Below are 27,811 nucleotides of genomic sequence, written 5' to 3' on the forward strand. Positions count from 1 at the left end.
TAAATGGTCAGAATTCAGATTTTGAAATGATTCTTCACTGCTCCCATGGGGGAGAGGAGCCCTCTTGAGCACAGATTGCCCCCCTGAGTTGTCTCCTGTGCAGTTAGGCCTGGGCTGGGGGCCACATGCCGCAAGTCGGGGTGCAGTGCCCTCTGAGCAGAGGTGGCTCCAGACCTGTGAGCACTGGGGGCAGCTGGGGATGGTGCTCCAGCCAGTGAACAGAACTTGGGCAGGCTCCGGCAGTATCCTGTGGAGGTTCCTACCAGCAGACAGTGCCCTAAGAAACCTTCATGGCCTTGTTTGCACAGGTTATGTAGAAATTTTAAACTAAGTTTTATATTTAAATACTTTAGCATGCTTCAACCAGGATTATTTCAGATCATTTTTTTCTCTTTCTTTGTAACTTTAGTCTTTTCTCTGTGTTTTATATTTATCATGCTGCAGTTATTATTAAGTTGCCTCAAATTCTTTTTGAAAGCAGGTGGCTCTATATGTATAAAATGAAATGAGATGAAAGCAAAATTTCTTAGAGATAATCACAATGTTTGCAACAGTGTTTTGGAGAATTATGGGCTATGATTTAAATCCTTAAAACTAAATCCTTAGAGTAGATACTGAATTGTACCAAGTGCTCTGCCTGTATCCATTGAGATAACCATATAATTTATCTCTTTCATATAATATTTCTCTGTATATAAATGAGATGATTGGGGAAAGGGGAAAAAAAGAAAATGAAGTTAGTGTCCACTGGGTATACAGTACATACTGTGTAGAGCTACCGACTCAGTGATGAAGGAGACATCATGAGGAAGCACTGTCATGTCACACACTGAAATCACCTCTGTTTGTCCCAGCCTCCTCCTCCTCCTCCTCCTCATAGTCAGTATGCTGACTATATTAATCCATCTTCCATCACTGCATGAAATTCATGAAATATTTGAAATAATTAACTTTTTGAAGAGAAAAGGTTTGTTTCGGCTCACAGTTTTCCAGTTCAAGACCAAGGATGGCATTACTTTGAAACTCTGAGGAGGCGACACATCATAGCAGGTGTACATGGCAGACCAAACCAGTGTCCTAAGCTGCACCTCCCATGTCCCCCCTCCTGAAGTTCCACCGCCTCCTGATAGCAGGACCAAACCCTCACACCTGGACCTTAGAGGAGTGTCCAGGAGCCAAACCATAGCACTGACTCACGACCTCTTCATGTGCCCAGGTCACACAAGCCTAGATTTAGAGGTCATTTTAAGTGCCACCCCACTGCCAGTTACTTTACTGTCATAGTTGATCGGTTGTCACCAACTCTGACATCACCTACGTTTCTCTCACACCATCCTAATGGTCTTCCCAGTTCTCCTGGCATAATTTAAGTGTTTGTCATTTAACTTTGTGTAGAGGAGGCGAGCGTGTAGGGTGGTCTCACTCTCTACCTCGTCACTCTCGTGAGAACTAAGCCACTCTGTGAGACCAGTGTTAATTTATTCGTAAGGGAGGAACCCCAAGACTTAATTACTTTCCACTAGGCTCCACCTTTAAAGGTGTACCACCTCCCTGGAGACCAAGCTTCAGCATAAGGACCCTTCAGGACAAACTGCATACATACAGACATATATACATGATACGCCTTCCACAGGTAAAACCTAGCGTGGTATTCAGGGGGGTGTTTTCACCATTTTACCTTTATTTTGGTAACTTTTTAGTCAAAGAAAAATACATATTTAAATATATTCAATATATTAGACCAAAGTTTTTCAACCTCAGAACTGCCTGCTAGATAACTGGAGCTAGATAATTCTGTGTCACAGGGTTTGTCCTCTGCACTGTCGGCTATTTGGTGGCCTCCCTGGTCTCTTCCCACTGGAGTCCAGCAGCAGCACCTCAGTTGTGAGAGCCCAGAGTGTTTCCAGGCACTGTCTAAATTCGCCCACTGAAATCCGCTGTCGGGCGGCGTTCGCTGTGCTGCGTCCGTGCTCAGCCAGCTCTGTGTGAGGGGCTGTCTCCGTCCCCATTTTCACAGGAGACTGAGACTCGTGCGGGGCACTGTGTAGCTTTTAGGGTTCACACCCAGGCATTTGACTCCAGAGTCTGGTCCCTTGGGCTGAGTCCATGTCCCTTTTTTCAGCTGGTGGCCTTGGGCAGGCCAGGTAACTGACCTAAGCTCTTCCAGCCTCAGCTCCTGTAAGCTGGAAGTGTTAGGAGGCAAACCAGCCAGTGTACGCAGAGATGTAGGGCAGGACTGGCATGTGGCACTGGGAGTGGCACCTCACCGAGGACACAGACGTGGAAACAGTACCTTGACTCCCATTCTGGTTGGAGACGATGTTGTGTAGACTCATAACTCGTTTAAACGACAATTTCTGAGGCAGAGGTGGAGGCAGGGTGAAGATCGCTGTGAGCCAGTGGGTCCCGGGCAGAGGGAAGAACGCAGCACAGGGACGCACCCAGCTGGGGTTGGCCGTGGCGTCATCCTTCCTCATGGCCACTTGCAGTGCACAGGAATCTGGCCTTCACCGTGTCTGAAGTGCCATCTCTCCGAGAGTCTGAAGCATGCCAAGGCACAGGTGGGGAGAAACATTCCTGACGGGAATAAAGGTGACCTTTGAAGCAGGCACAGAACTACCTCAGTATACATGAAGTGGACTCTAACAGGCTGTGAGGACCGTATCAGCACAGACACGATAAGCAAGGCGAGACAATCACACAGGTGGCAGTGCAGTCTTAGAACATTTTTGGTCAGTTCTTTTTAATATGACATTTTGTTTTGTTTAGGAAATAACATTTTGACCAATCAAATACAGACCTTGTTAGCACCACATGCCAACTGATTATGTCAGGGAGGGTTCCAAAAAAGACGTATTTTAAATAATCATTTGAACTTCTGCTGAAATGATTCCCTTCTTAGTTCTTATATGAATAGTACCTTTTCATTTTTGCTGTTCCATTAATAGCTAATGGAATCTCCTTTGCAGAGGAAAATGATGATGTTCCAAGTAGAACAAGTATAGTCTTCTAGTCTCTATTTCTGTATGCACACATGAAAATTAGTTATTGACATAAAACATCTTCCCACTTCCTGAGTTATCAGTATACAAAGAAAGACATTTTTTTTTATTTTTCCCATTGTATTATGAACAATTAGTAGCATAGATTAACAACTGAGTTATTAGAAGATGACAGCATGCAGTGCTGTCCTTGCAACTATGAAAAATCCAGTTGATATTTTCTTATTAAAAGTTTTAAATTACATATCATAAACTAATTTAACCCGTATTTTAAAAGCAGTCTTTAACTTTTTTCACACCCATTAACTAATTGAAACTGCGCATTTATAAGAGAACTTTTGTTAACCTGAATCAAATTTGAAGGAAAAATGACAACCTGGAATAACTTACCATTCAAATGGTAGTAGATTAAACGGGGCGGGGCGAGTCTCAGTTGTTGTAGGAAAAATGAAGTTAATCTGAGGATCCTTTTGCTAGAAGTAAAAGAGAGTTCCTCAGCATTTTAAGACAAACTATCACTTGACTTGGACTTAATGCTCTAGGCCCAGGGCCGGGGCGTCTTGGCTGTGGCAGTGCTTGCCAGCTCCCTTCATCCTGCTCGCCTACTGTGCTGTGCTGAGGTCAGACCTGCCAGAGTGGAGGGCAGGCTGGCCCTGTGCGGTTTGGGCAGCTCTTCCCAGAGGCCCCTTCACCCCTGTGGCTTTAAAACAAGCAGGTTCCTCAAGCATTGCCCAAGGAGATAGTCTTAACACCATGGAAGGTGCTTTTTAGACCTGGCAGTTAAGTTCTTTTGTAGAATCCAGTTTAGAAGAGGTGTCAGTAAGTCATCTTTAAAAAAAACCACACTGTCGGTTAATTGCCTTACTTAATGCAGTCAGAATCGATTCTAATTATAAACCCTTAAATAAAACATGAAAACAATGATTAAAAAAAATAAAGGAATCTTGAGACAGATGTAATTGTGTGTGCTAGTTAGTTGGCACTTTAAACTACTTGTAGTTTTTAGGTATTTCTCACTTTTTGTAGAGAAAGGTGAGCACGTGTCTGATGTTTTTGTGTCTACAGTGTAGTCCTAGCAGGCGCCGGAAGCCTTGCTGCGAGTGTGCGGCACAGCTCTCTACACATAGTCCTTCAGGCTGTAGGCTGGATTGTTCTCCGGCTGTGTGGGAGAGGAGGGCTCCTGCCTGGGCGGGGAGGGCCACGCTTCAGGGTTCTTTTTTATATAAGAAGTGCAGAAAATAATGCCAGAAATAAAGAGCAGCATCGCTGAAATGAATCCAATGTAGAGAGCCCCTCCAGGTTCGTGTTTGTTGCCCTCAGGAACCGCCAGATCCCGGAAGTTGGCTATGATGTTCTTCGTGTACCACACCGTTGGTATCAAACCAGAGACCCCCGCAGACACAAGGCAGACCCCCCCGGCAAAGGCCGCGTGGCTCTTGGTCTCTCTGTCCCTTCCTAAGTGCGTGCATTTCATTCCTACAGTGGAAGTACAGATCCCGAAGGCAGACAGAACGCAGGCCAGGACCATGGTGGCCCTGGCAGCCTGCACGTGGGTGGGGAGGGACAGGAGGGAGTGCTTCAGGGTGCAGCTGAACATCCCCGTGCTGTACCACGTGCAGTCCATCCACAGCCCCTGCAGCTGCAGGATGGCCGTCACGATGGTGGTGCCCGCGTCCACCTTCACCTTCCAGTTGGGCAGCAGAGTGGCCGTGAGCACTCCAGAGACCCCAGATAGGGCCAGGATGAAAGCCAGGAGCTGGAGGCCCGCCGAGGCCATGATGTCCTGTGTCTGTCCCCCTGGAGAGCCGATGCTTAGTTCTGATGGTGCTGTGTCAGAATTGGGCAGTGGAGAATCAGAGAACCAGCTGGGAGAGAAGACAGGCAGGGTGAGGGGAAGAAAGAGTCAGTGAGCCAGAGGTGTCCGAGTGGCACGGCACTGCATGCCCCGCGCGCGCGCCTACCCCGGTGGACCAGGGGCTGCAGCCAGGAGGGATGCTCGCTGCAGGCCAGCAAGGCTGAGGTGCTGCTGAGTGCTGTCATGGCCGTGCTCAGTGCACACAGGAAGCAAGGAGCTGTCTGCTCCTGGGAACCCAGAGTGTGCTGAAGATGCCTGTGTGCAGACACGGGCCGGGAGGAAGCTCAGGCACTTCAGATTCCTGCTCTCTGCAGTCACCAGGTCTTGGACGTTGGCTATGATGGACTTTTTAAAAGAATGATATAGATAATAAGGAAATAAACTTCTTTAACATGACTTATGAATATATACTAGAGAAGTTTTCAGAATGTAAGGTGGAAAGGAAAGCAGTGGGGGGTCAGGGTCCCGGCCCAGTGCTCCATTATTCTGGCTCCTGTCCATTGCACAGTCCTTACTGGACTGGTGCTTGCTCTCCTCAGGTCCCTGGAACCAGAAACCGGATCAGGCAAGCCAGTGTTTTGCTTATGAGAATGTGAGAGCCTTCTAGTTGGGACCATCCATCTGGCTGTACTTACTGTCTTTGAGAGAAATGTAAGGTTCCTGAAATAGGGCAGTACTAGTTTTTTATTTATTATTATTTATGTCTTTAAGAATTAATTTTGAATAATATGCTACAGGGGCTCTGTAGCATATTATTGTGATTCATAGATACTTCACCAAAGGCAGCCTGGGTTTTTGAATCCAAACAGCCCAGATCACTTCTCTGAACCTCAGTATCCTCTTCTAGAAAATGGGGAGAATCATAGTACCTATGTCAAAGGATTAAATACATTGATAGATTTTAAGGGCTTCGAATAGTAGAATCACAGAAAGTACTCAATGGTTTATAATTGACCTTAGTGTTTTTATTTACTTTATATGAATGACCATTAATGTTTAAAAACATTTGGATCTTTTTGCTTTTTCCTGTAACCTTCCTTAGCTGATTTAACTTATTTTTGTAGAATCTTGGAACAAAAAGAAACCTCAGCTGTAATCTGAGCATCATTATTGGATGCCACTGGGGTGTTCAGCCAGAAAACCCCCCAGGCCATGCGGTCTTCCCACCTGGCGCCTCCCCTGCCCCTCATCCGGCACCTCTCCTCCCCTTTACCACAGGACGTTCTTCTGTGAAACTCCTTTTGTGGGGTTCCCCACGGAAAGTGGGAAAATGCCATATCTGGGGACAAAAACCACCATTAACTGTCTCGCCGTTCCCTGTCCCACTAGGACAGAAACAGAAGGACCCCATAGGGTCCTAAAGGGACACGTGACTCACCAGGAAGCCTGGGTCTGGCTGTGAGGTGTCAGAAGTCAGTGCTAGGCCCCACCCATGTGAGAGCCCCGACTTTCTGTGATTATAAACATCAGTTCTCTAAGATGTTAAGTCGGCCTGGATTGAGTCGTTCTATTTTTGTACATAATCTTGAAATACAAATCCTGTAATTTTAGAAGAGGATTTCAGTTGGATTGTAAATCCTGAAGTCAGACTTATCTCTAAACATGTGTTTAGGATTTGCCTGCTATTAGTCATTTCATTTTTTTTTTCTGTTTTCCAAATTTCTTTCCTTAACTAAGACCAAAATAGAACAAAAGTTAACATTCTAGAGAAAAACTAAGCACATATTTGCAGTTTTATAATAACTGTTTTCAAGTTTGGATTTTAGCATTTCAGAGCCTGGCTAACTTGCTAAATTACTGCTTTCCCAGACCATGTTCAGCCAAGGGATTCTCCAGTGGTGAAATGGCCGAGGAGGGGTCCCTGAGATCTGCTTGCTTGCTTCTTCCATTCTTGGGTCAGATAACCTTTACACATTGATCAATCTGTGTTGAGCTAACCAGCTACAACCAAACCCTGACCAAAATGAAGGTCGCTCTTCTGTTCCTTGCATGCCCAATTACTGGCATTTAGACTGTATTGCTGAGATTTTTTTCCCCTCTCTTTGGCTTTAAGCATAAAAAGGTTCGTGGCCTATGCTCCCAAATCTGTCCTGTAGAGAATAAAGACATACTTTGTTGCAGTGGCTGTGGTAGCAAAATACTGTGACTATAATCACAAGCAAAAGGGCGGCATGTACAAACAGTCTATAGAGAACACTGATCACACACAGACACAGCCTGCGTATATTCGGTTCGTGACCTGTTCATTACAAGAAAGTTTCTAGTAGGTTTCATTAAAATGGAAAGTCAGTTTTCCAGCAACATTTATTCATATTAAAAATGATACTTAAAAACAGATTTATAGCTTGTAATTCAAATTAAATACCTAACAGTCTCTGAACATTCTAGAAACTTCTCATTTTCCATACCTTTTGTTGGTAGCCTTCAGGGGTTTAATTCCCCTCTGCCAGTTGCCTTCAAATTAGCTCTAGGCAGGTCTGGTGAAGAGAAACCACATATGTGAGACTTGTTTCTGCGAGTGAGTATTTTTCGTAAAGCTCCAAGTTAACTTGAAAATGGCAAATAAAGAACCACATGGAAATCAGAGAGTTCGTGTGAAATGTGCTGATGTTGCTGGAAGATAAATACCAGGTTCTCCATCTCATTTTTTGGACTGTGGGAGAATTAAGAAAGGAGAGGCGGGGAAGGGAGGGAGTTATTTCAACACTCTTTGTCAGAACCTGAAAGCTAAAATGCTTTTGTGTTGCTGCCTACAGAAGAGGAATTATTTGGGTACCCACCAAAAAAAGGGCCTTTTTCTTTTAATATTATGTGGTAGTCACATAGTTATAATTTATTTTGGAATTTTTGTCTGTGTTGGAAAAACAGTTTATTATTTTATGTCCTCAGAAATTAAAGTATTTAATGGAGTATTTTTAGCTGGATTGTGCTTTGCAGATGGTAGTTGAGACTGCCGTATTATCTGCTGCTTATTGTCAGAAACAAAGATTCACAAAACTGCTAATTTTCAGAATGACCACTCAGAAGAAAGTTTAAAAAAAAAAAATTTAATAAAAGAAAAAACCAGCAACAGCTGTTGGCTGCAGTCTGATCAGGTGTGTTTGTTTCCTGCAGTGCCCCATTTTCTTTAATTCCCTCCCCTAAGAAAGGCTACAGGAGTGTCTGTAAGTTGGAGACTTTGGAAAGTTTTGTGAGGAAACATATCAAGTAAAACCATGGAAGAGTTGAGGCTCTGAACTGTGAATGTCTAAACCAACATATTTTGCTGCTATCCTTTTTCATTCTTAGTAATTTCAATTCTACAGGGTAGAAATTTATAGCCATTATAAGAAAGAAGATAATTTTTATGTTAGACATAAAAATAACAAACAGCAGGCCGGGTTGTGGCTCAGTGGTAGAACCCTGGCCTCGCGTGCATGAGGCACTGAGTTCGATCCCTGGCAACAAATAAAAATAAGCAAATAAAATAAAGGTATTGTTCCATCAACAACTAAAAAAAATATTTTTAAAAATAAGTAAAATAACAAGACACATTTCCAGTATCTAGATTTTTCCAGATTTTTTGTTTGTCTTTGTTTTCATCTTTTCTCAGATGGGCATTTGGCAAGATAACTCTTTTCCTTTCAGAAATCTAGTGACTGGATTTGGCTTCTAGCCACAGTGTTGTTTTAGTATGCAGACTTTCTTATTTTGTTTCCTGGAAAGGTGTGAACAGTTCTGAGTGTGAGCACCGGGTGAAGGGGCGCTGCTGTTCCTGCCGTGGCAGGAGAGCCCCCACCAGGTCCCCCGGAGCCCTGACTGTAACTGGTGACAAGCCCAGGGCTGGCCTCCCAGCCTGAGCCAGAGGAGGACGCTCCGGCGTGGAGGCGTGTGTGGAAACGCGAGGCAGCGGGACTGGGGTCTGCTGCTGACGTGGACACGAAGTGGAATTAGGTCTTCTGAGTCCAGAGGCTTCTCTAGGTAAATCTTTGGGCCCCGTAAGTCTCTGGCCTGACCCTCTCCCTTGTTTCCCAAGTCGCGCTTCCATCTGCCGATCCACTTCACTGATAGACACTGCAGACCTCTTGTGGCACAAAACTGAACTACCGGCCTCCAACCCTGCTCTGTCTGCATCTGTTAGTGCCACGTCCTTCCTCCACTCGGCAGGCCCCACGTCTTGAAGTCATCCTTGATTCCATATGCAGCATCTACTCAGGAGTCAGTCAACAAATTGTTTTGTTTCTAATTTAAAAATATTCAAGAGTCCTTCTGTCTCTGGTCCCCTCTATCACTCTACTGTGGCTTAGGACCCCTCTGTAAAAAGTTAGGTGTGATGGCACACACCCTTCATCCCAGCAGCTCAGGAGACTGAGGCAGGAGGATCACAAATTGAGGCCAGCCTGGACAATTAGCAGGGCCCTGTCTCAAAACCAAAGGAGCTGGGGCTATAGCTCAGGAGTGGATCCCCTGGGTTCGGTCGCCAGTACCAGGGGCCGGGGAGCTCCACTCAGGACCCCTGCACTGTAAAGCTCCCAGGGCAAGGCCTCCTGTCTGTCCTATCTATCGCCAGGTCCCCTGCGCCAGGAGCAGGGCCTAGAATCAGGGAGGGGTTTGAACAAATTCAGGAGCTGCTTTGAATTATCAGTAATTAAACTGTGGGTTACTCTTGAATGATTTAAAATATAATTTTATCCTTTCTGAAGATTAGAATTTTAAGTAATTTTGCAAGTCTTTATTTTGCCTTGGCTGATAATAATACCTGTCTTTTATGAACTACCACCTAGATCCTGGGTGCTGTTTAAGACACTCTAGTATTTAGTTCTCAGACAAACCTCTGAGGTAAAAGGAATCTGTATTTCACAGATAAGAAAACCAGTATACAGAGAAGTAATTGACTGAGGCCCAAAATGATAAGTTTCAGGAATGAGATTGAGGCCCAGAATAGTGTGAGCAGAGCACTGCCCTCCTGCTTTGAGGACAGCACATGTCCAGCTCTCATTTGCTGACCATTTCTTTCCAGGGTAGTCTTTGCATTTCATGGAGACACATTAACTCTGAAATCGCTTCACATAAAATGCTTGTTCTCACCCATGAGTCAGGCAGTCCATCTGTTTGCTTCTTTACAATGTTTTCATTTCTGTTTCTATTTTTAAAAGTTGTATGCAATCCCCGTAATGTGTTGCCTAGTGATGCTAACCTGGGTCTTCCGACTGGCTTTTCTTTTTGAAAGCATCAGTCATTATCTGAGCACTTGATGAAAATAGTGCTGTGCCTCTGTGCAGAACCTAACAGTTTATTTTCATTTCCCTTTCACCATCTATCACCTGATCCCAGGAGCAGCCTGTGAGAGGGTGACAAGGGTATTATCTCTCAGAAGAGAAGCCTAAGGGTCCCTGAGGAAAAGGGAAACACTTGGCTGGCATTTCTTCTAATGAGGACTTTGAATGCCACTAGAAACTGGAGTTAGCTCTTGTGGGTCTGGTGGTTTTGCAAGCACTCTGATGAGGTTTGGAGAGTGTGTTTAAGAGGCCCAGGTTGGAGGCAAGGACTCTGGGAGGCTCTTGAATTGGAAGAAAGGACATGGAAGTCAGTGGCAGTAGGACTACTTGATCTGGGATGGCACCCCATTGTGTGTTTTTCCAGTTCTGCCCACTTAATTCTCAGGAAAAGTTGGGTTCTACATTTTTGAAAAATAACATCTTTTCTTGTTAGCTTTCTATGCAATGTTGAAAATGATTCAAAGATAAGCTACTTACCTATTCTAGTCTCACAAATTTAAATGTAATTGATTTGATCTTAAAATGATGGTTTTCTTCTGACCAATCTTAGGAAATAAGCAGCATCGGCTCTGAACACATCAGTCTGCCATTTTCTTCCATCCTTACAGCCATTTTAGTTTAAAAATAATGTTATAGACTGAGCAGAAAACTTCACCAACTTTTAAAATTGGTAGTTTGTGGCTTCACTGTCAGTAGAGGACTTTGCTGTAAATGAAGAGGAACGTTCTTGGGTGTGTTGGTGTTGATTCCTTGAGGTCGTCCTGCTGCTGTGGATTTTCCTAGCAGAGCAGGTGTGTGCTTCTGTCTACAGCTGCGTTTTCGTTTGGTCTGTTATTTGTCATTTTTACATTTGTGACTCGTTTTTCTGTCTTCCTGAGGGAGAATCTTGAGAATTCATGTTCTGTGTCTTCATTACCTCATGTTAGAATATTGTCCATGCATTTTATGGTGAAGCTGCAGGATAAACTCGTTTTTTTCAGTCTCAAAATGGCGTGGATATGCATTTTTGTGCTCTTCCCATAGCATATTTCCTTTGTACGTTATTTGAAGAGCTGGTTGTTTCTGACCGTCCTCATTGGTGTATCTGAGCCTGGGCTGAGGAGCCTGTCCATGCCAGTACTGCTGCTCCCTGGCCTCTTCCTCCCCCCACTTCCGACTGCCCCCTAGGGCCTGCTCTCTTCTCCCCAGCATCTCAGCCCTGAGCCCACTGCAGGGTCTTCAGGTAAGTTCATGTGGACTTTGGATTTTACCAGATTCGAGAATTAATTATTCTGAATCATTCCTCTTACTTTTTATAACTCTGGTGATACCAAAGGAGGCAGTGAGCTAGCTCCCTCCACCAGACTTCGTGAGTTCAGCCAGTGAGACAAATATGTAAAGGATGGGATCCAGTTTACCTTAAAACCCACAAAACAAAGCAAAAAGAAAAAGGAAAGAAAACCCAGGATGTTTTACGTGTTAGAAATAGGAAGCGCAGAGGACAGCATTAACCCATGTGAAAGTCTGGGGGTGTAGCTCAGTGGGGAGCACTTGCCTAGCAAGTGTAAGGTGTGGAGTTCAACCCAGCATTGCAAAAAAAATATATATATATATATATGGAAAATGTAGAGAAGAAAAGCTTCCACAAAAGAGGAGGTGGTCTGGCTGCCTGGAGCACACCCCCGAGAGAACTCAGTGCCCAGCCCTAGGGGCACACAGAGCCATTACAGCTGTCGGCTCCAGTGCCCTGGCTCTGATTCCACCGCACTGTGTGACCTTAGTAACCCCAGAGCTTGCAGTTATGGGGAGTTTGACAGGAAGGATGTACTGGCTAGGCACCTCGAGGTGGTCTCTTAACGTTTTTGGCTCATTCTGAATTCATATATTGACATCCATATTATCAATACTAACATTAATAGCAGCAGCATTTCTTAATCTTTCGTGAGTTTATTCACATTGAAACCATCTTCAAGGACTGATCAGTCCTGAGGTGCTGGAGTTTTTCTGGATCTGCAGAGCTGGGGGCCAGACCTGGGTGCTTGTCCACTATGCCCTGCAGGGAGCCCCAAGGGGAGTCAAGCAGTTCCTGCCACACCTGCTGACCACAGTGGGAGCACATGCAGGACAGCTAACCCAGGGTCTTGAGAGCCTTGGTCACCAAGGTCAGGACTGTGAGAAAAGTCTTGGCTTGAGGAAGATGTTTTCCACATGGTCATCCAGGAACTCCAGGTTAAATAGAACTGAAATTCTAAACTGTTAGTTTTTATTCTTCTCTGCATTCTTTAGGATGAAGTGTTCATCTCTGTGAATCTGCACATCTCTTAGACAGAGGCGCTGATTTGTTACTAGGACTGCAGGGATAAGTCACATGCATTTACATACAGAATCCACACTCTAGAAGTTTCCACTGTCCTCCCCCCAGGCAGGTCTTGGTGTTGTCATTGTGGTCTAAGCCTACTGTCATCTCCAGGCCTGGTTCTTCCCAGCCTCTCATGCTCTGATAGGAAATACTATGTTACTGCTGAAATCTGTTCTTTCTAATAGTTGTAAAGATCTATAGGAGGAAAAAAAAGTGTGAGGTGGTCTACAGAAATTAATCTTGTTACAGTAACACAAATTATAAACCTTAAAGAAAGCTGTTCGTGTACTGACAGTCTATCTTTGTTGAATACGTTGGTTTGAAATACCTGGACTGCTGTTAAAGTTTTAAGGTTTTATAATTGAAATTCTGTCCTTAATTTGGGTTTGGGATAAGGACCATAGGGAGTGTTGCATGGAGGCCCTTTTCCAGACAGTGGACTGTGTGTGTTCATGCGGTGTAACTGGAGGCAGGTGGCTGTGGCTGAGGAGGTGGGTCACATCATCGTCAGGAGCCAGGATGCACTGATTAGGGATCTGAGTTGTAATATCCAAGATTTGAGGTTTAACAGCTTCTTGACCCTTGTCCCTTTTGAATGCAAAGTAACTGCTCTGAGCTGATGACCAATCATGCCTTAGATATGCTGGCCCAGAAGAGGCATGTGCTTCAGGCTGTTATGATCATGGCTGCTGACATTGAGAAACTGCCTGGTACAGCGTTGGCACTGTGATGGTTAGAGAGGCAAATAGAAAAATCCATTATAAGTCCCTTAGATTTGAAATATTACTGGGTCATTTTGTTTTGCAGATAGACTGTGGAAAGAAGTTGGCCACAGTAAGCTAGAATATGTTAAGTGCATCTAGTGCCTTTATCGTGATTTCATTTTTATAAAACTCAAGGAAGAAAAAATAATGATTGTAATTTTAAATAAGCATCAATTATAAGTAAAAAGCATTTTTGTATCTGTTACCATAGTTACACAGCAGCCTTCCTCTGTTTGTGGAGAAAATGGCCTCTGTCATACAGAGTATTCCAACAAGTCTCTGGGAAAGGGATAGAGAAGAGGGTGTATAGGAGAGGTCCTCCCACACTAGAAGCAGCAGGCATTACTGACCACATTATTTTTGCCTCTGAGTTTCATAGAGGTCCCCACTAAGTAGTACTGCTTTTGAAAGTGGAGGTTTTCTTTTAGCTGCAATATAAATGTTAGCCAGCCTCACTGAGTGTCAGAATTGTATTCAAACTTTGGAAATCTGCTGCCATTTACATGGGTGCTGCTATATTTCTGCAGGATCTTAAAATATTTAAGTAAAGCAAACACTAGACGTTTCCTGTATTTGCAAACACCAACTGTGTCTCAAAAGAATGAAATTAGTCAAATAATGATGAAACCGAATTTTTAATTCAAAGAAGCCAGAAGTGACAGTTTCTGTGCGGGAAGGAACGGGAGGGAGCATGCTCCAACCCCAAATCTGCGCCTTTGCTCCCAGAGTCTTAGAGTCAGGCAAACTTATCCTGAGTTTTAATTCTTTGATAGTTTGGGTTGGGTAGGGGTTAAATTTTATCAGGCTGTATTTTGCTGAAAGATGTTTTTCTCTGGAGACCAGCAGGTTGTTGGATCATTCCTGGTGAGTGCACAGCTGCTGGAATCGACTGTGTAATTTGGGAGAATTGGATGGATGGGTTTGGGGAAATGAGTCATAAAGGTTGGCAGAATGAGAGATAGGGACAGGGATGCCAGGGAGCTCAGATGGTGACAGGAAAGGAGGAGTGGTGGTCACAGAATGACAAGGCAGGAGAAATCTAGAGAATGTCATAGAACCTTCTCAGATATCCCAAATTAAGAAGAAAGGTGAGGACAGGCATTTCAGAGTATGTGGAATCCAGGGTTAACATGTGGTTTGCATGGTGTTCCTTGGGCTGTTCCTCCCACTGCGCCCCATTTGTCTCTTTCCTTCCACAGAAGTGCTCTAAGAGGGAGCCATCTTCTCTGCTGATGGCAGCATTCTTCCCCCTTGAGCCCCTAACTCACCTTCTCAGTCTCTCCCCTCTGACTGCCATGCTCAGTGTTTGAAAAAACTGGAAAGTGCTGGCCTTCTAGCGCCCTACGGAAGTACTAGTTGCTAACTTAACCTAGTGAAGCAACGCAGAGAGCACAATTAGAAAAACTTGGAAAATTAAGGAACATTTAACGTTGTATTTAGCCATTACTCATAACTACTGTCCACCATGAAATCTTCACTGAAATGGTCTGAAGCTGGCAAACATCTGGGGAAGGCATTTTTGGTGTGTAAAGCCTCTCTGTTGGTGGTTCTCAGGAGGCAGTGGCCTAGAAGGCTGGGCTGTCCTTAGACCTGAAGAAAACATGCTGAGCACGTCTTAGCATGTTCATTTTCCTTTCTTGTCCACCATGTATCACATCAGATATCCCAAACTAAGAAGAAAGGTGAGGACAGGCATTTCAGAGTATGTGGAAACCCAGTGTTTAACATGTACTTTGCATGTGTATCACACCATAGGCCATGTTTCCTCCACCCTGAAGCCAAAGCAGAACAGCACTTGACCCGTGTTCCAGCCTTTTTCTAGGGAGACTCTCAGGAGAAGATGCCCTCTGAGGGGTTCAGAAAACAGCAGCACAGCTTACACTGCCCACACTGCTCTCTCTCTCGGCCGTCGGGGGCCTGTGGGTGCTCAGAGTGCAGTGTCAATTCCTGGAGCCAGGTCCCCTGGTGGGCATGTCCAGGGTCACAGTCCCTGTCAGGCTGTTTCGGTTTCCTTTCCCTTTGTCTCTGCTTTCAGTGTTTCCCTTTGTTGTGTTTAACGTATCCCGAGAGCCGCTGAGCCCATTCTTGGACTAAGGCTGGGTATAAATCTCTTAAAAGATAGGCCTGAAAAGTTTTATTTTCTGATAATTAAAGAATCTCAATAGCTGGGAGCAGCCTAAACAATCTCAGTGACATTTTTTGGAGATTTCCATTTTCAGTTTCAGTCCTGCCTGTACCTCCTGGGGCACGTAAAGTTCCCACCAGAAAGTTAGGTGGCTGTGCAGACTGTGTGCCTGAACTCTGTCCACCTGATCAATCATGTCCATACCCATAGTAGATGGTGTCCTAACTGTTTCCCTCTCCAGGAGCTGGGTGCTAATAGTCCTTGGGGACCATCTGCCTTCACTGTTCTGAGGCCCTGACTTACAGTGAGAACTGCTGCTGTAGCTTATTTTTTATTCATTCAAAGCCAACTAAAATATCCTAATGGTAGCTGTTATTTGCCTGACTTTAATGATGATTGGAATGGACTATAAAGGCTATTGTAAGGCTTCATTTGTAAATTAAGTGGTCATCAGGCACAGATCTAGGGGATGTATTATGGAATAGATGGAGCCAACTGGGACTTGAATCCTCTCAAGTCGAACACAGCTTCTTATGTGGCCAGAGGAGTGTGGAAAGGTGTGTCTGTGAAGCTGTGTTTTCAGCAGCCCACACTCTGGGACTTAAAGATTGCTCAATTGTGCTTTGCCACACGTGCCACACAGTGACGCATGCTTGTTTACCATCAAGGTGGACGTGGGAGTGGTGCACTTCACGCCCCTGATACGGCCCAAGATAGAGCAGCCATTCAAGCTGGTGGAGAAGGTCGTTCAGAGTGCATTCCAGTTCCGGAGGAAGTACTGCCACCACGGCCTGGGGTAAGCGTGTCCCTCCTCTCTGGCCTTAAAATTCCTAAAGTTCTGTGACTCCTACTCTGTCATTAGCTGGAATCCTGCGATGAGCAAAACGTGGCTGCCTTGGTTTGCCTCAGAGGCCACTCGCAGGCCTGGCAGGGTTGCAGGCCTGGTGCTGACCCAGTCCCAGGGAGGTGATGGGTTCTCAGGATGGACACAGACAGACCATGGCTTTTCCACGCTTTTTGCACCACGTTGCCATCTCCCTTCTTGAAGGATACATGACAACTAGGAAGCAGATGTAACTTCTGAGCAGCCAAAACAAAGTGACAGGCTCCTTCCCGTGAGTGCACTTGGTCCTGCTCTGCTCGCTGCTCCACACGGGAAACAGACACTGGGTCTTAGTTCAGAGCCCACATACCTCAGTGGACCTGCAGTGACCACAGTGATATCCTGTATCCTGAGGGTCACTTATAGTCTAAGAAGGCTGAGAAATGTATTTTATAGATTTCCACCTAATGGGCAGCATTTAGCTGTTGAAAGGGACTCGGCTTTACAGCACACATTTCTCATTTCCAGGACCTCCTGGCATAGCTCCCTCTCTGGTCCTGTGAAATGACTTCAGGTTCTGCTAGGCAGAATTCCACAAAACCTCTTTTCTGGTGGCAATTTTAACTCTTGGCCTGCTGTTTGCTGATCCAGGTGGGACTCACAGCTGTACCTGACCACCCTGATTCATAGCCAGGAAGCATCACAAAGTATATCCTGCTTTTGGAAATCCTTGAGTTGGTCTGAACTTAAAGCTGGCCCTACCGTCATCTAGGCAACCCCCCGCTAAGTGACAGGCCCCATTCATTTCTGCACACAGTTCTGTCTGTGGGTGTGGACAAATATTGTGATCCGCTTTGGTGTGTTGGTGTCCTTCAGTCACACCACATCACACAGTGGTCCCAGATGTTAGAGCATCATCAGACCCTCCTGCCATGAAGCTGGACTTTGAGGTCACCTCACCTGAAAGTGTGGGGGCCTGCAGCTCCTGTTGAGGACACTAAGCCTTCGCTGGCCTCAACACCTCCCAAGCCATTCGGGGGAGCTCTGTGGACTGAGGTCTGAGAGAAGAAAACAAGGGCCAGGCCCACCTCCTCCCAGTGTCCCAAGCAGTTGTTTCATTCTTTTAAAATAATGACTTCATTTGGTTAAATGCAATTTAAAGTACTCTGAAACGCTGTAAAGATGCTTCAAAAATATCTTAAAGAGGGGAAGTGCTGTTTTCCCATCAACTGTGTTCTAGCTTTACAAAACAGTCACTCTTGGGGGTGAAGGAAATTCAAATTATAGAGAAACAAAACTGGAGCTTTGGTACCTAGGAATACAGAAGATTTTCATCAAAATTTGAGGCAAATCAGAACATACTTCTGCAAGATGCAGCAGAGCAGATATGATGTGTAGCAAGCTAGCTTTGGAAACTTTATTTTGGACACACCTGCTTTCCAAAGCAGGGTGCATCTACCTCTGGTGGGTTGTACCTCTTGTAATCCAAGAGGTTCTAGTGGCCTCTGTCATTCCCTCAAGGTGGCAATTGCCAGGAACCCTGTCGTTTTTAAGAGTAGGAGATGTGACGATTCCCAGAATTTAAGTAAAATTCTGCTTTTTCCCCCTTCCCCCAGAATGCTGTTCCCTGCAGCTCAGCGCCTGGAGAGCACAGGAAGGTTGTTGCAGTTGGCAGACGTAGACCCCACTCTTCGTCCCACCCAGCTCTCGGTTTTGCACTTTAAGAACCTCTGTGACATATACAGAAAAATGTGTGACGAAGACCCACAGCTCTTTGCTTATAATTTCCGAGAAGAACTCAAGCAAAGTAGAAGCAAAAATCAGACTAAAGACAGTGACAAGGAGAGCTGTGGACCCTAGCAGGCTGCAGCCAGCAGGTGGGCTTCTCAGTCCTTGTCCGTCTTCACAGAACGACAGTAAAACACCCGTGGTCAGATGCCATGCTCCTTTTACTGTACAACTTGGTAAAGAAAATAAATATCAAGATACAGTACCAGCTTTCTTTTAATATATACTGCATAGATATGACATGTTTAGTATAAACAGCATCTATTACAACCTTACAAAAATGAAATCTCTGCACATTGTGCCCCTAAACCACATTAAAATAACTTAAATTTGCTTTAAATAAAGCAAAAACTAACAGCTCAAAGAAAATGCCCAGAAGCTTCTGGGGGAAAAAAGGATCCCTTTAAAGCTATTAATCACAACTTCCCCGACCTTACTTTTTCCACATAACTTAAAGTAATTAGAATGAAATTTTATTTTAAGGATTCTAAATCATTTTGATACCTGCTCAAAAAGGGATATAAACTAATTTACAGATTCTGACCAGTTTAATCTGGTTTTCTGGTCCACAATAAATTAAAATAACTTAAATCTTTACAATGTTTTTGTGGGAAAATATATACTGCACAAAACCCAGTAGTGGTCTTTCTGCAGTTTCCACTTCACCAATTTTAAAAGTCAAGGATCAGTGTCATGAGTCTGGATCGAGCTGCACTATGATTTTCCATGGCTCTCTGTTTCGTAAAAGCACTCCTCGTTGACAACCGAAGTTAAGCTCTGGACACTGAATTCCCGCTCTAGAACCAAATTTAGATCAATGTTGGCGTTTTCGGGTTGACTGTCAAGGGACTGGTGACGAGTCTGCGCCTTGAGCAGAGTCGCTCTGTCCCTCTTGGTGCTGTTTGCTTTTCGTTTAATGGGGCAGAAGTGGGCCCGGACCAGCTTGGGCTGCTCCCCTCCCTTCTGGCCCTCGTCAGCCCTGGTGCCCGGCTGGTGGTCAGCCGGGAGTGGGTCAGGATCCTCAGAGATTCTTAGTCTTTGGAACCGAATTTCGATGTCCTTGGTAGGGCTGCCCTGGTTCAGTGTCGGGTGGCAGTCCTCATCTTCATCGCTCAGAATATCGCTCTCTTTGATGAGACTGTCTGGAAACTCTGCTGGGCCAACGTGGGGGTCCCTCCCGGGAGCCGCGCTCTTGCAGTCCTGCCTGCTCTCAGCCACAGGGCAGCCACTGCTCTGGGTGCCGCTGCTCAAGCTGCACTCGTCTGAGTCCAGAGAGTGGCCCTTGCTGGACTCACTGGGCCAATCGCTGCTGGCAGAGGTCCTGAGGACTTTCAAAGACCTGGACGAGGCTGCAACGAGAAAAGAACATTGCTCTCCCTTTGTGACCCAAAGAGATTACATAGTGGGCAGTTTCTGATTCGTAAGGTATGAGACTTAACATCTTAATTACGTAAGACTGTATTCCATCATTTGAAATCTATTACCTGGTATTTAGACAGAAATGTGTAAATACTGCAAGCATAGAAATTTTTTATTTATGTTCATTTGAAATTATAAGTTCAGGGAAGTGAGCATTTTTTATTATTTTTATAAATAATGAAGCTCTAGTAAACTACCTATAGAGCCTAGAACTCTTATTTTGCCAACAAGTAAACTGAAAATTAATCACTAATAAAATCTAGGTTCCGATCTTTGTAATCTGATAATCAAGATTATACCATCTTTCTCTGCATATTTTCTTGTTTATTTTCCTTGCTCAATTAAAAGCAGAAATATGTTCTTTATCTTTCATAAGAACCCTCTCTGGAATTTCTAAGCAACTTTCAGCGAGTCTGCATTCTGCATGTGTGTGTTTCATTCTGTTCTCTTGGGCTGATGGGGAAAGGAACTTGCAGTTGAAGTGTTTCCAGACATTAGCTGCATATTATTTTTTGGTGGCCAGGGTTTATTTTGACATTAAACACATAATCTGAAAAGGTCAAATTATAGCTGAAAAAGATGTTTTTAGTTTTACAAACTGTGTGGTAACTACAACAAAAGATGAAACAGCGAAGACTGAAGTTCTGAAGACTGATGCTAAAATTTTGCAAACAAAGTTGAAGAGCAGAACCTAGAGTGATCACCTGCTGGCTTGTGTAGAAGATTAGGTTTCTTGATCTTAAATTTTAAGCACTGGGCCTAGATGCCTGGTGCCGTTGTGAACCTGGGGATGCACAGTGAGCAGAACAGATGGGGAATCCAGACCTGGGAGAGTGGGCTTTGGGCTGGAGGCAGATGCCTTCCTCAGAGGCTGGCTGGAGCAGGAGCCAGGTTGGGTCCCTTGGAAACGAAGCTTCCCCTGAGCACGGACAGTGTTCCCCAGAGATGGGTGACAAGAGCACACCCCGTCCCACCACGTCGTGGATAAACAGAGCTGGCAAAGTGCTCACCTAATTTGGCTGAGACCGGAACGCGGTTCTTCAGTGGGACCAGGCGATCCTTGCACGCCTTCTCCAGAGGTAGCTCACACTTGATGTGGCGCCTGAAGTTTTCCCGCAGGATAGAGCGGATCACCTTCACGATGCTGGTCTTGCTCTCGCTGTCACTGTGGGAGTGGGGGCACAGCAATGGTCTGCAGGGTCCTCGGCCTTTACCCTGGCCCTCGCTGCTCCTCGTGGCCTTTGCCAGCCATGCCCTCCAGCATGGGCTTAGCTGGCAGAAAGCCATCTTCTCTGCCTGGCTGTCCCCACTTACAAAAGGAGGCAAGAGGCGGTCTCCCTGAGGGTCAGGTGGGTTACACTTGACCAACGTATCCCTCCACTGGGCCTTCAGTGGCTGTGTTTGGGGGTGGGTGTGAGCCAAAGCTCAGGTGGGCACTAAAACTCCGCTTCCTAGGGGTCGGTTCTGTCATTTCCCTGGTTTAAATTTCTGGAAGTCAGGATACCTGCAGCACAGCTGAAAGATGGTTTCTGGCCGTCCTTCTATCTCTGACTTTGTATGGATCAGCTCCCATAAGGAATTATTTTCTGTCCCTGCGTAAAAAGAAATGGAAACAAGAGTCTATGACTTTGTCATGTGCCACGATTGAGAAGCCTTGTGAAGCTTAACACTCGGGATTAAAAAGTCAGATGGTCCCAGTGCTGACTCATGGTTCCTTCGTGGCTCGGGCTGTGTGTGATTTTGATATGCTTATTGCTTACAGTTGGTATTTCCTGCTGAAGTTTTCTAGCTATCTGTCTGATCCTGCCTTTCCAATGCTCCAGGAAAAAATGCTTTGACATGTATCCTCCTCTGGCCCGCTCTTTGGCCTTTCGGAAGAAAGCGCTCGGGCCCTTGAGGTAACAGTCCCGTCCTGGGGAAACCCAGTGCCTCTGACAGACTAACGAGAACCAACATGTCACTGCACACCCCAGCCTGTCGCCCTCTGTCACCTGACTCGCTGCCAGCAACTCATGGTTATTCTGGAAGGGTCTGTGACCATTTTCCAGGGCCAAAGACTTTTTTAATTTTAGGGTATCAAGAATGTTAGGCTAAAGCCGGGCACAGTGGCGCACACCTATAATCCCAGCAGTTTGGGAGGCTGAGGCAGGAGGATTGTGAGTTCAGTGCCAGCCTCAGCAACAGCGAGGTGCTAAGCAACTCAGTGAGACCCTGTCTCTAAATAAAGTACAAAATAGGGCTGGGGATGTGGTTCAGTGGTTGAGTGCCCCAGAGTTCAATCCCCAGTACCCACCCACCCCCCCAAAAAAAAGAATGTTAGGCTAAAAAGAGAAACAGTGAAAACTTGATCATGAAAATGAAGTGATGAAAGGGGCCATCTGTCAGAGGAAACCATCTGTTGGCAAAGGGTTTGTCAATAAATAGCAAAACCACCTCTTGTCCTTGTTTTCCTTCCCTATAAAACAAGACACACCACTGGGGTGCGGCTCAGTGGCAGGGCGCTTGCCTAGCCCATCTAAGGCCCAGGGTTCAATCCCCAGTACCACAAAAAAGAAGAGAGACAGAAGTGTACCCCCACGTGCTGATGGCCTGTCTGCCAGCCTGCGGTGCCACTGGGAAGTGGGGGGACCTTTACAAGTGGGGCCCCGTGGGAGGAAGTCCGAGCATGGCGGTGTGCCCTGAAGAGGGCACGGGACCTCAGTCCCCTCCCTCCTCCTGCTTCCTGCCTGCCTCAAGAGGGCACTGGACCTCAGTCCCCTCCCTCCTCCTGCTTCCTGCCTGCCTCGAGGCGAGGCCTCCCCCCACCATGAGTGCTGTGAAATGAGCTAAAATGAGTCTGTCCTCCTGACGGCTGGCGCTCAGCTGCTTTTATCACAGAAACAGAGCGGACCTGCCCCTGCCTGCCGCTGCTTCCTTCCTCAGTTCACTGCCTGCCGCTGCACTGCACAACAGTTACCTGCCGAGTTCCCCAGCCTCACTTGAAGGGCCGATATGGGAATCAACCAGCGGAATTTGAACGGGTCCAAGTCAGCGGAGTTGTGCGCAGGCCGGGAATTCGAGGGCTGCAACAAAAAGACCACAGGAAAGAGGGTTAAGGAGCTCTCCGGAGCAGGTGTGCACAGTCCCTCTGTGCAGACAGGCTGTGTGCCGCTGTCCCGGGTCCAGGACACGGAATCGGGAATGCATCTGGTTCTCCAAGACCTCACCCATGGGGCCCGGGGTTCCAGGTCTCTAGGCCAGAGCCACAGCCAGCCCTGTGCACCTGCTGCTGAGGGCCTGGGACCACGGCCCAGTTCTAACTTAGGGGCCTGTGGGAGCCTGTGTTTTGAGTCAAGGTCAAAAGTCTTTTAAAACAAGCTTCACGGACTCCAATGTGTGTGGAATAAACATGGGCCACTTTCAGGGATATAAAAGTCGATTTCTTACATAGCCCCCACGTGAACAGATTGTCTATAGGGAGACTCAGAAACGCCCCTAGAACCCGATTTCATTAGTTCCCCTCGGAATAAGTACCAATCAGCCTGTGAGCTGCGGTGCTCAGCGAGCTTTCTAGTTTAACATCGTAGGAGACAGCTGTGGAGAGGTAGTTTTAATTAAAAGTGATTCTTACCAGTTTCTTTTTCAGTTTACAGTTTTCTTTATAAACCAATATGACAGCTCTCTTAAAAACTAAAAGGAAAAGAGAAAGAAAAGTCATTATTTAATAGAGACTTTTTCAAGGTTAAACTAATGCTGAATGTTTTACTAGAAAAAAGCTCTTCAAGCTTGGGAGTCGCTAAGATCCCAGTGTGATCCCAACACCAGGTGAGTAACCGCGCTGCCTTCTGGTCATGCTGCGTGGAGTGTTCTAAAGCAGCACCTGGCACTGCGAATCTTCCTGTTTAACTGGAGGCTGAGGACACGGTGTGCATCTCAGTGGCACTACACCCTCTACACTTGCTCTTCCGACTCTCAGAATTTAAGAGATTTTGAGTGCAGCAAGCTTTAAGATAGCAGGTTTCAAAACAGCCTTGGGAGATCTGCGCCCATGACTCTTGTTCTGAGCCACACGGCACAAGGCGAGGCCCTTGTGAAGGGCCAGAGGTGGCTGTTCTCCCGACTCCTGGGAATCAGCATGTGGCTAGCTGGGTAGGGCTGGCCCAGTTCTCCTTGCTGTCTGTCTCTTGAGAGTTGACATTCTTTCTAATGGAATACTAACCAAATACCGTAAGCTCAAGGTCCTTTCTGGCTTTTCCTAGAGACAAAAACGGATTCAGCCAGGAAACTGTAGAGTGCATCAGGAGTTCCCCCATGGAAAGTTCTGTTACCTAGATTGTAAAGACAGGAAATAAAGAAGATGTGGAAACCCCCAGAGGTTTACATATATGTGGTCATTTGCTAAAAGATAAATGCACCTATTTTCTATGGTCCCAATAACACAAGAGTATTAAATAGTAGGTTTTATAATGTGAGCTAAGCATCAAACCGTGGATAGACAACATGAAGGTGAAATATTTTGCTTCACTGCACACTGTGGATGTGAGAGGGGCCTCGTGAGCTACTGTTTCCATAACGTTAGTTCCACCGGTGTTCATCTGAAGGGCCTGTGTCAATATCTAGTATATTTGCCACCTCTAATCCCAAACTGCATTAGACTTGATCATAAAAGAAGTACCAACATTGAAACTGACCATTATTGAAAAGATTCCGGAATCTTTTACTCAAACTATATTGCCTCTTGCATGCATGTGGGCATTAAAAGCACAGGGCTCTAAATTTAACAGTCACAAGAAAAGAATAATGTAGAAAATGTCAAATCCCACTTGGACTGGCTTCAGTAAGCCAGGTAACCACTAATATTTGATGTTCAAAATGGAAGAATAAAAAAGGAGAAGCCCTTGATTCTCTCTGCAGGCTGCTTCCCTCTTTCCCTCAGCCTTCCCTCCCAGCACAAGAATTGGGACTGGGAGATGTCATGCCCAGGGGTGGGGACATGAGCCCAGTGAAGTGGTTTACTTGTAGTCTTTGGTTCATTGTGAACATGTCATTAGGTTACACTTTGAGACCAATGTAGTGAATTGCATGTTAAAAATCAAGTAAATTTTAGGTGGTTTTCTCCCCCAGGAGAGTACTATCAGCGTAGCCTAAACCCCATCCACCCAGGCCTAGGGCCTCTCTGAGTCCAGAGCCCAACAGACCTCCTTCTCTGGACCACTCTGGTCAGCTACCAGCTGGTCAAACACGGTCCCGTAGTCCTCATAGATCTTCTGCATCTCATTGATGTGGCTTGCTACCTTTTCCATTGCCTTCAGTGCCTCTGCAAAATATGAAACCGTGTTTATCATCTTTGTTTTCTTTAAGTCTGTCCAACAACAGTGATGAAGGAGCTTCAGAGGAGAGCCATCCAGACTGGTTCCCACCACCACCAGCATTGCTCAGGTGTGGCTTCCCAGGGCCCCCTGTAATCTAGTCCTTTCTGTGAACAGCCAGATACCTTCTACCTCAAATTCTCTTGGTGATGACTAACAGCAGCTAACATGCAGCACTTCCCATTAGACATGCATCACGAGTGATGAGTGTGAATCATCTCATCCCCACCATAAAACGATGGCTGTAACCAACCTCACTTTAAAGAAGAGATAATTGAGATAAAGAGTGCTTTGCCAGATTCTGGATAAAAACAAACGGTGGGGTCAGAATTCAACCCAAGAGTGGCAGGCCTCAGGGCACCTGCTCCTGAAGGCAGCCTCTCCTCCAAGGCCACTTACTGGATTGGAATCCAGTAAGTTACAGATGTAAACTGTGTAAACACCTTGCTGCCAGAGCAGTGGTTTGTATTGATACCTGGTGTTTAATACATGGTATGAGGGCACATAAGGGACACAATGATTCTATCAAAATCAAAAAGCAAAATTCCAAGTCACCTCAAAATAAGTATTTTAACACTTTGTTCTCCTGATTCAGCATTTTCATCCTCTGCCAGGAGGGAGGTTTGGAAGGAAGTTGTTAACAGATTTTTAACTTTTATATAAAATAATTCTGTCTGCACCACTTATGACCCATAGTATGCTTTTCATGGATGAACAAGTTAAGTTTACTCCTCTGGTGCTTATTATTCACTACTGCTAACCTTTATTAACAAATCTGTTTCTCTCCCCAGAAATTTTATGAGCTGGCTTAACTTGACATCCTAGTTTTGACATGTGGAGAATAAATTACTACTTCTCTCTCCTGTCCAAAAGAAGCATCTCTCTAAGGGATCCTCTACTCTGAAATTGCAGGGCCCTGTGCTTTGTCCAGTCGTACCTCAAGCCAGTCATTTCAGAGGCTTCAGATGGTAACACACCAGCCTGGACCTCAAAGCACAGTCTGCCACTGAGCACTTCACCGCCAGCCCTGCTCTGCTCAGAGATGTCCACAAGGTGGCGCCTCCCCCAGCACGTAGGATCGGCAGCACCAGGGCAGCCACTGTCACAGCTTCCTGGGGGCAGGAGGAGGCCTGACTTGTTGTTTTGGCAGCCAGTTTACCAGCCAAGTGACTCAGGTAGCTTACTTCAACACACTGAGTTTAAATCACCTTCTTTCAAAGATTCAGATCGAATCACCCCTCAGAATTGTTGGGAGCTTCTGCAGGAAACTGATTTTACCAAAGGACCCTGTATTCTAAAGGAATGGCCATACTGAGCTGTCATCACATAGGAAAACCGAATGAGTCGCAGCCGTGACAGTGACTCAGAATGTGTCCCCTGCAGCTCATGCTGCCGTCCTCACCGCCTCACCTGTCAGGTGGTAGTGCTCCTCGCTCTCGTGGTCCGTCAGGGACACGAGCTCCCGCAGCAGCAGAGGGTACTTGAGCACTCGCTGAACCGGCTTGATGAGGTAGGACTCCAGGGTGGAGGAGTGCTGCTTGGTGGGATTCCGCGCATCCAGAAAAGCCTTAAAGGCCTTATCGGTTTTGGCTGTAAGCAATGGGGAAAGACCCTTAGAAGAGCTTGGTGGGACGCATGACACTGTCTGTCATTTGTCTTAACAAAGTTTTAGACCTTCCACTCTGTAGTCCATGCCATCCTTAAATAAAGGTCCAGGTACCCGGTTATCAACCTGGGATCCAGCTTTGAAGCTCTAACGGCCCGCTGAGCAAAGGAAGCTTACTGGGAAGGCAGAGGAGTACAGGCCCACCCCAAGAGGAGCACCGAGTCTGAACGCGCCTGTCTGGCTCTAGGTGCACACTCAGGCTCGCTCTCACAGGCGGCCTGGAAGGTGAGTTTCAAACAGTTCATCAAGCCACAAGACTGCTTCCAGAACCTCGGCCGAACCCTCATGTGACTCAGATGGTAGCACAGCCAGAGTTTCTTCCACTGGCCTCGCTAGCACTGCTGTTCCCTCTTGTCTCCGCCTCATGGTGCTATCTGAAAAAGCACCACCATTTTTCCTTTGAAAATTTTTTGAAAATTTTTTCCTTTGAGCCCTGCAGCCTAAGCCTCACAGAGCCACAGCGCTGATGCACCGGCTTTGGCAGTGAGGACTGCCTTTCTCTTCAGTGTCGAGTGCCACGAAGTACACCCAGGAATCCGGTGCCCATGATGTGAGTGCCAGTGGCCACACCAGCTGCCACTTTGCATTCCACCAGGTGGCCTCCTTTGGCCAGCTGTTTGGAATGCAACCCATCCAAATGAGGATATGCCCTTATTTGGGGTTCTTTGACAAAGGCAAAATCTCAGCATCTAGAAGATGCAGTACCATTTTGAACATGATTTTCAGTCAACTCAGTGGTGAGGTGAACCTCATTATAACAGAGAAGGGGGTTGGGCACTGCGTGTTTTGATTTTTCTACAGACCAACATACATAAGATGATGTTTGTAGGAGGAAATGCCTGGAGTTCAGACCTCTGTTTAAAGTGACTGGACACAGTGGATTCTGGCCATTTTTAGGAATTGTAAGTGTCCCAAGACTCCATCTGTTAAACTGGGGGCTTCTGAGGTACTGACAGCTCCACATTAAACTAAATGCAAAAGCTGTAGATGTGGTTAAACAGTGTCAGGAGAAAGATCTTGGTGCCCCAGGACAGTGTGCAGAGAAGGGCCACCACTGGGAGAGTGAGTTCTTCCCAGTTCTACAGAGAGACTCCAGTAGTTCACACACGTCTTGTGGGTTTGGTAGTAGTTTGTCATTGCTCCTCCAGCTAAAGAGGGTTGACACCAGAAAGTCCTGAGCACGCATTTCTTTCTATCCCATCCAAGATGTATGGTGGTAGGTTCCATAAGGCTGGGATGTGGTAAGAAAGAAATCCATGAAATCCAACAGCAGAGGGCGACCACCTAGCAAAGCAGCCACTGTGTCTCAGGCACATCTGCTCAGTGCTGCCAGTACCCTGAAATAAGTGAAAACTGTCCCCAGAACTTCTGACACTTTCAAGGCTAAGAAAAGAGCCAAATCCATTGAAATTGCACTTACCTCTG

At 45.9% G+C, this 27,811-nt stretch overlaps 3 protein-coding genes across 14 annotated transcripts in view; 1 reads left to right on the plus strand and 2 right to left on the minus strand.

Annotated features, from left to right (window-relative positions):
• The window catches only part of Tfb1m (transcription factor B1, mitochondrial), a 45,317-nt gene extending 27,159 nt beyond the window's left edge, over positions 1-18,158 (plus strand). For both annotated transcript variants that reach the window (XM_005321390.5, XM_078018853.1), the window contains 2 exons: positions 16,011-16,138; positions 17,782-18,158. In XM_005321390.5, the coding sequence (XP_005321447.2) occupies positions 16,011-16,138; positions 17,782-18,025 (372 nt within the window). In that variant the 3' untranslated portion in view covers positions 18,026-18,158. The remainder of the gene's footprint in view (positions 1-16,010; positions 16,139-17,781) is intronic.
• Positions 1,461-7,552, minus strand: Cldn20 (claudin 20). 7 transcript variants are annotated; one of them, XR_013424755.1, is made up of 5 exons: positions 7,266-7,552; positions 6,236-6,396; positions 3,393-5,202; positions 2,921-3,022; positions 1,461-2,577 (listed from the first exon to the last, which is right to left on the minus strand). XR_013424755.1 is itself a non-coding variant. In XM_078018854.1 (3 exons), exon 3 carries the CDS (start codon positions 4,777-4,779, stop codon positions 4,120-4,122), a length of 660 nt encoding a protein of 219 aa, XP_077874980.1. In that variant the 5' UTR covers positions 4,780-5,202; positions 6,236-6,396; positions 7,266-7,552; the 3' UTR covers positions 1,461-4,119. The 7 variants fall into 7 exon arrangements, 1 of the variants encoding a protein (XP_077874980.1); XR_013424750.1 differs by having other exon boundaries at positions 1,461-3,022; XR_013424751.1 differs by having other exon boundaries at positions 1,461-3,022; positions 3,393-4,867; positions 7,266-7,551.
• The window catches only part of Tiam2 (TIAM Rac1 associated GEF 2), a 117,955-nt gene continuing 108,295 nt past the window's right edge, over positions 18,152-27,811 (minus strand). For all 5 annotated transcript variants that reach the window (XM_078018846.1, XM_078018847.1, XM_078018845.1 and 2 more), the window contains 8 exons: positions 26,131-26,310; positions 24,550-24,668; positions 23,571-23,679; positions 22,983-23,041; positions 22,329-22,434; positions 20,877-20,964; positions 20,383-20,537; positions 18,152-19,302 (listed from right to left, as the gene is read on the minus strand). In XM_078018846.1, coding sequence (XP_077874972.1) covers positions 18,668-19,302; positions 20,383-20,537; positions 20,877-20,964; positions 22,329-22,434; positions 22,983-23,041; positions 23,571-23,679; positions 24,550-24,668; positions 26,131-26,310 — 1,451 coding nt within the window. In that variant the 3' untranslated portion in view covers positions 18,152-18,667. The remainder of the gene's footprint in view (positions 19,303-20,382; positions 20,538-20,876; positions 20,965-22,328; positions 22,435-22,982; positions 23,042-23,570; positions 23,680-24,549; positions 24,669-26,130; positions 26,311-27,811) is intronic.

The sequence above is a fragment of the Ictidomys tridecemlineatus genome, chromosome 8 (assembly GCF_052094955.1).
Source record: "Ictidomys tridecemlineatus isolate mIctTri1 chromosome 8, mIctTri1.hap1, whole genome shotgun sequence".
Lineage (NCBI taxonomy): Eukaryota > Metazoa > Chordata > Mammalia > Rodentia > Sciuridae > Ictidomys > Ictidomys tridecemlineatus.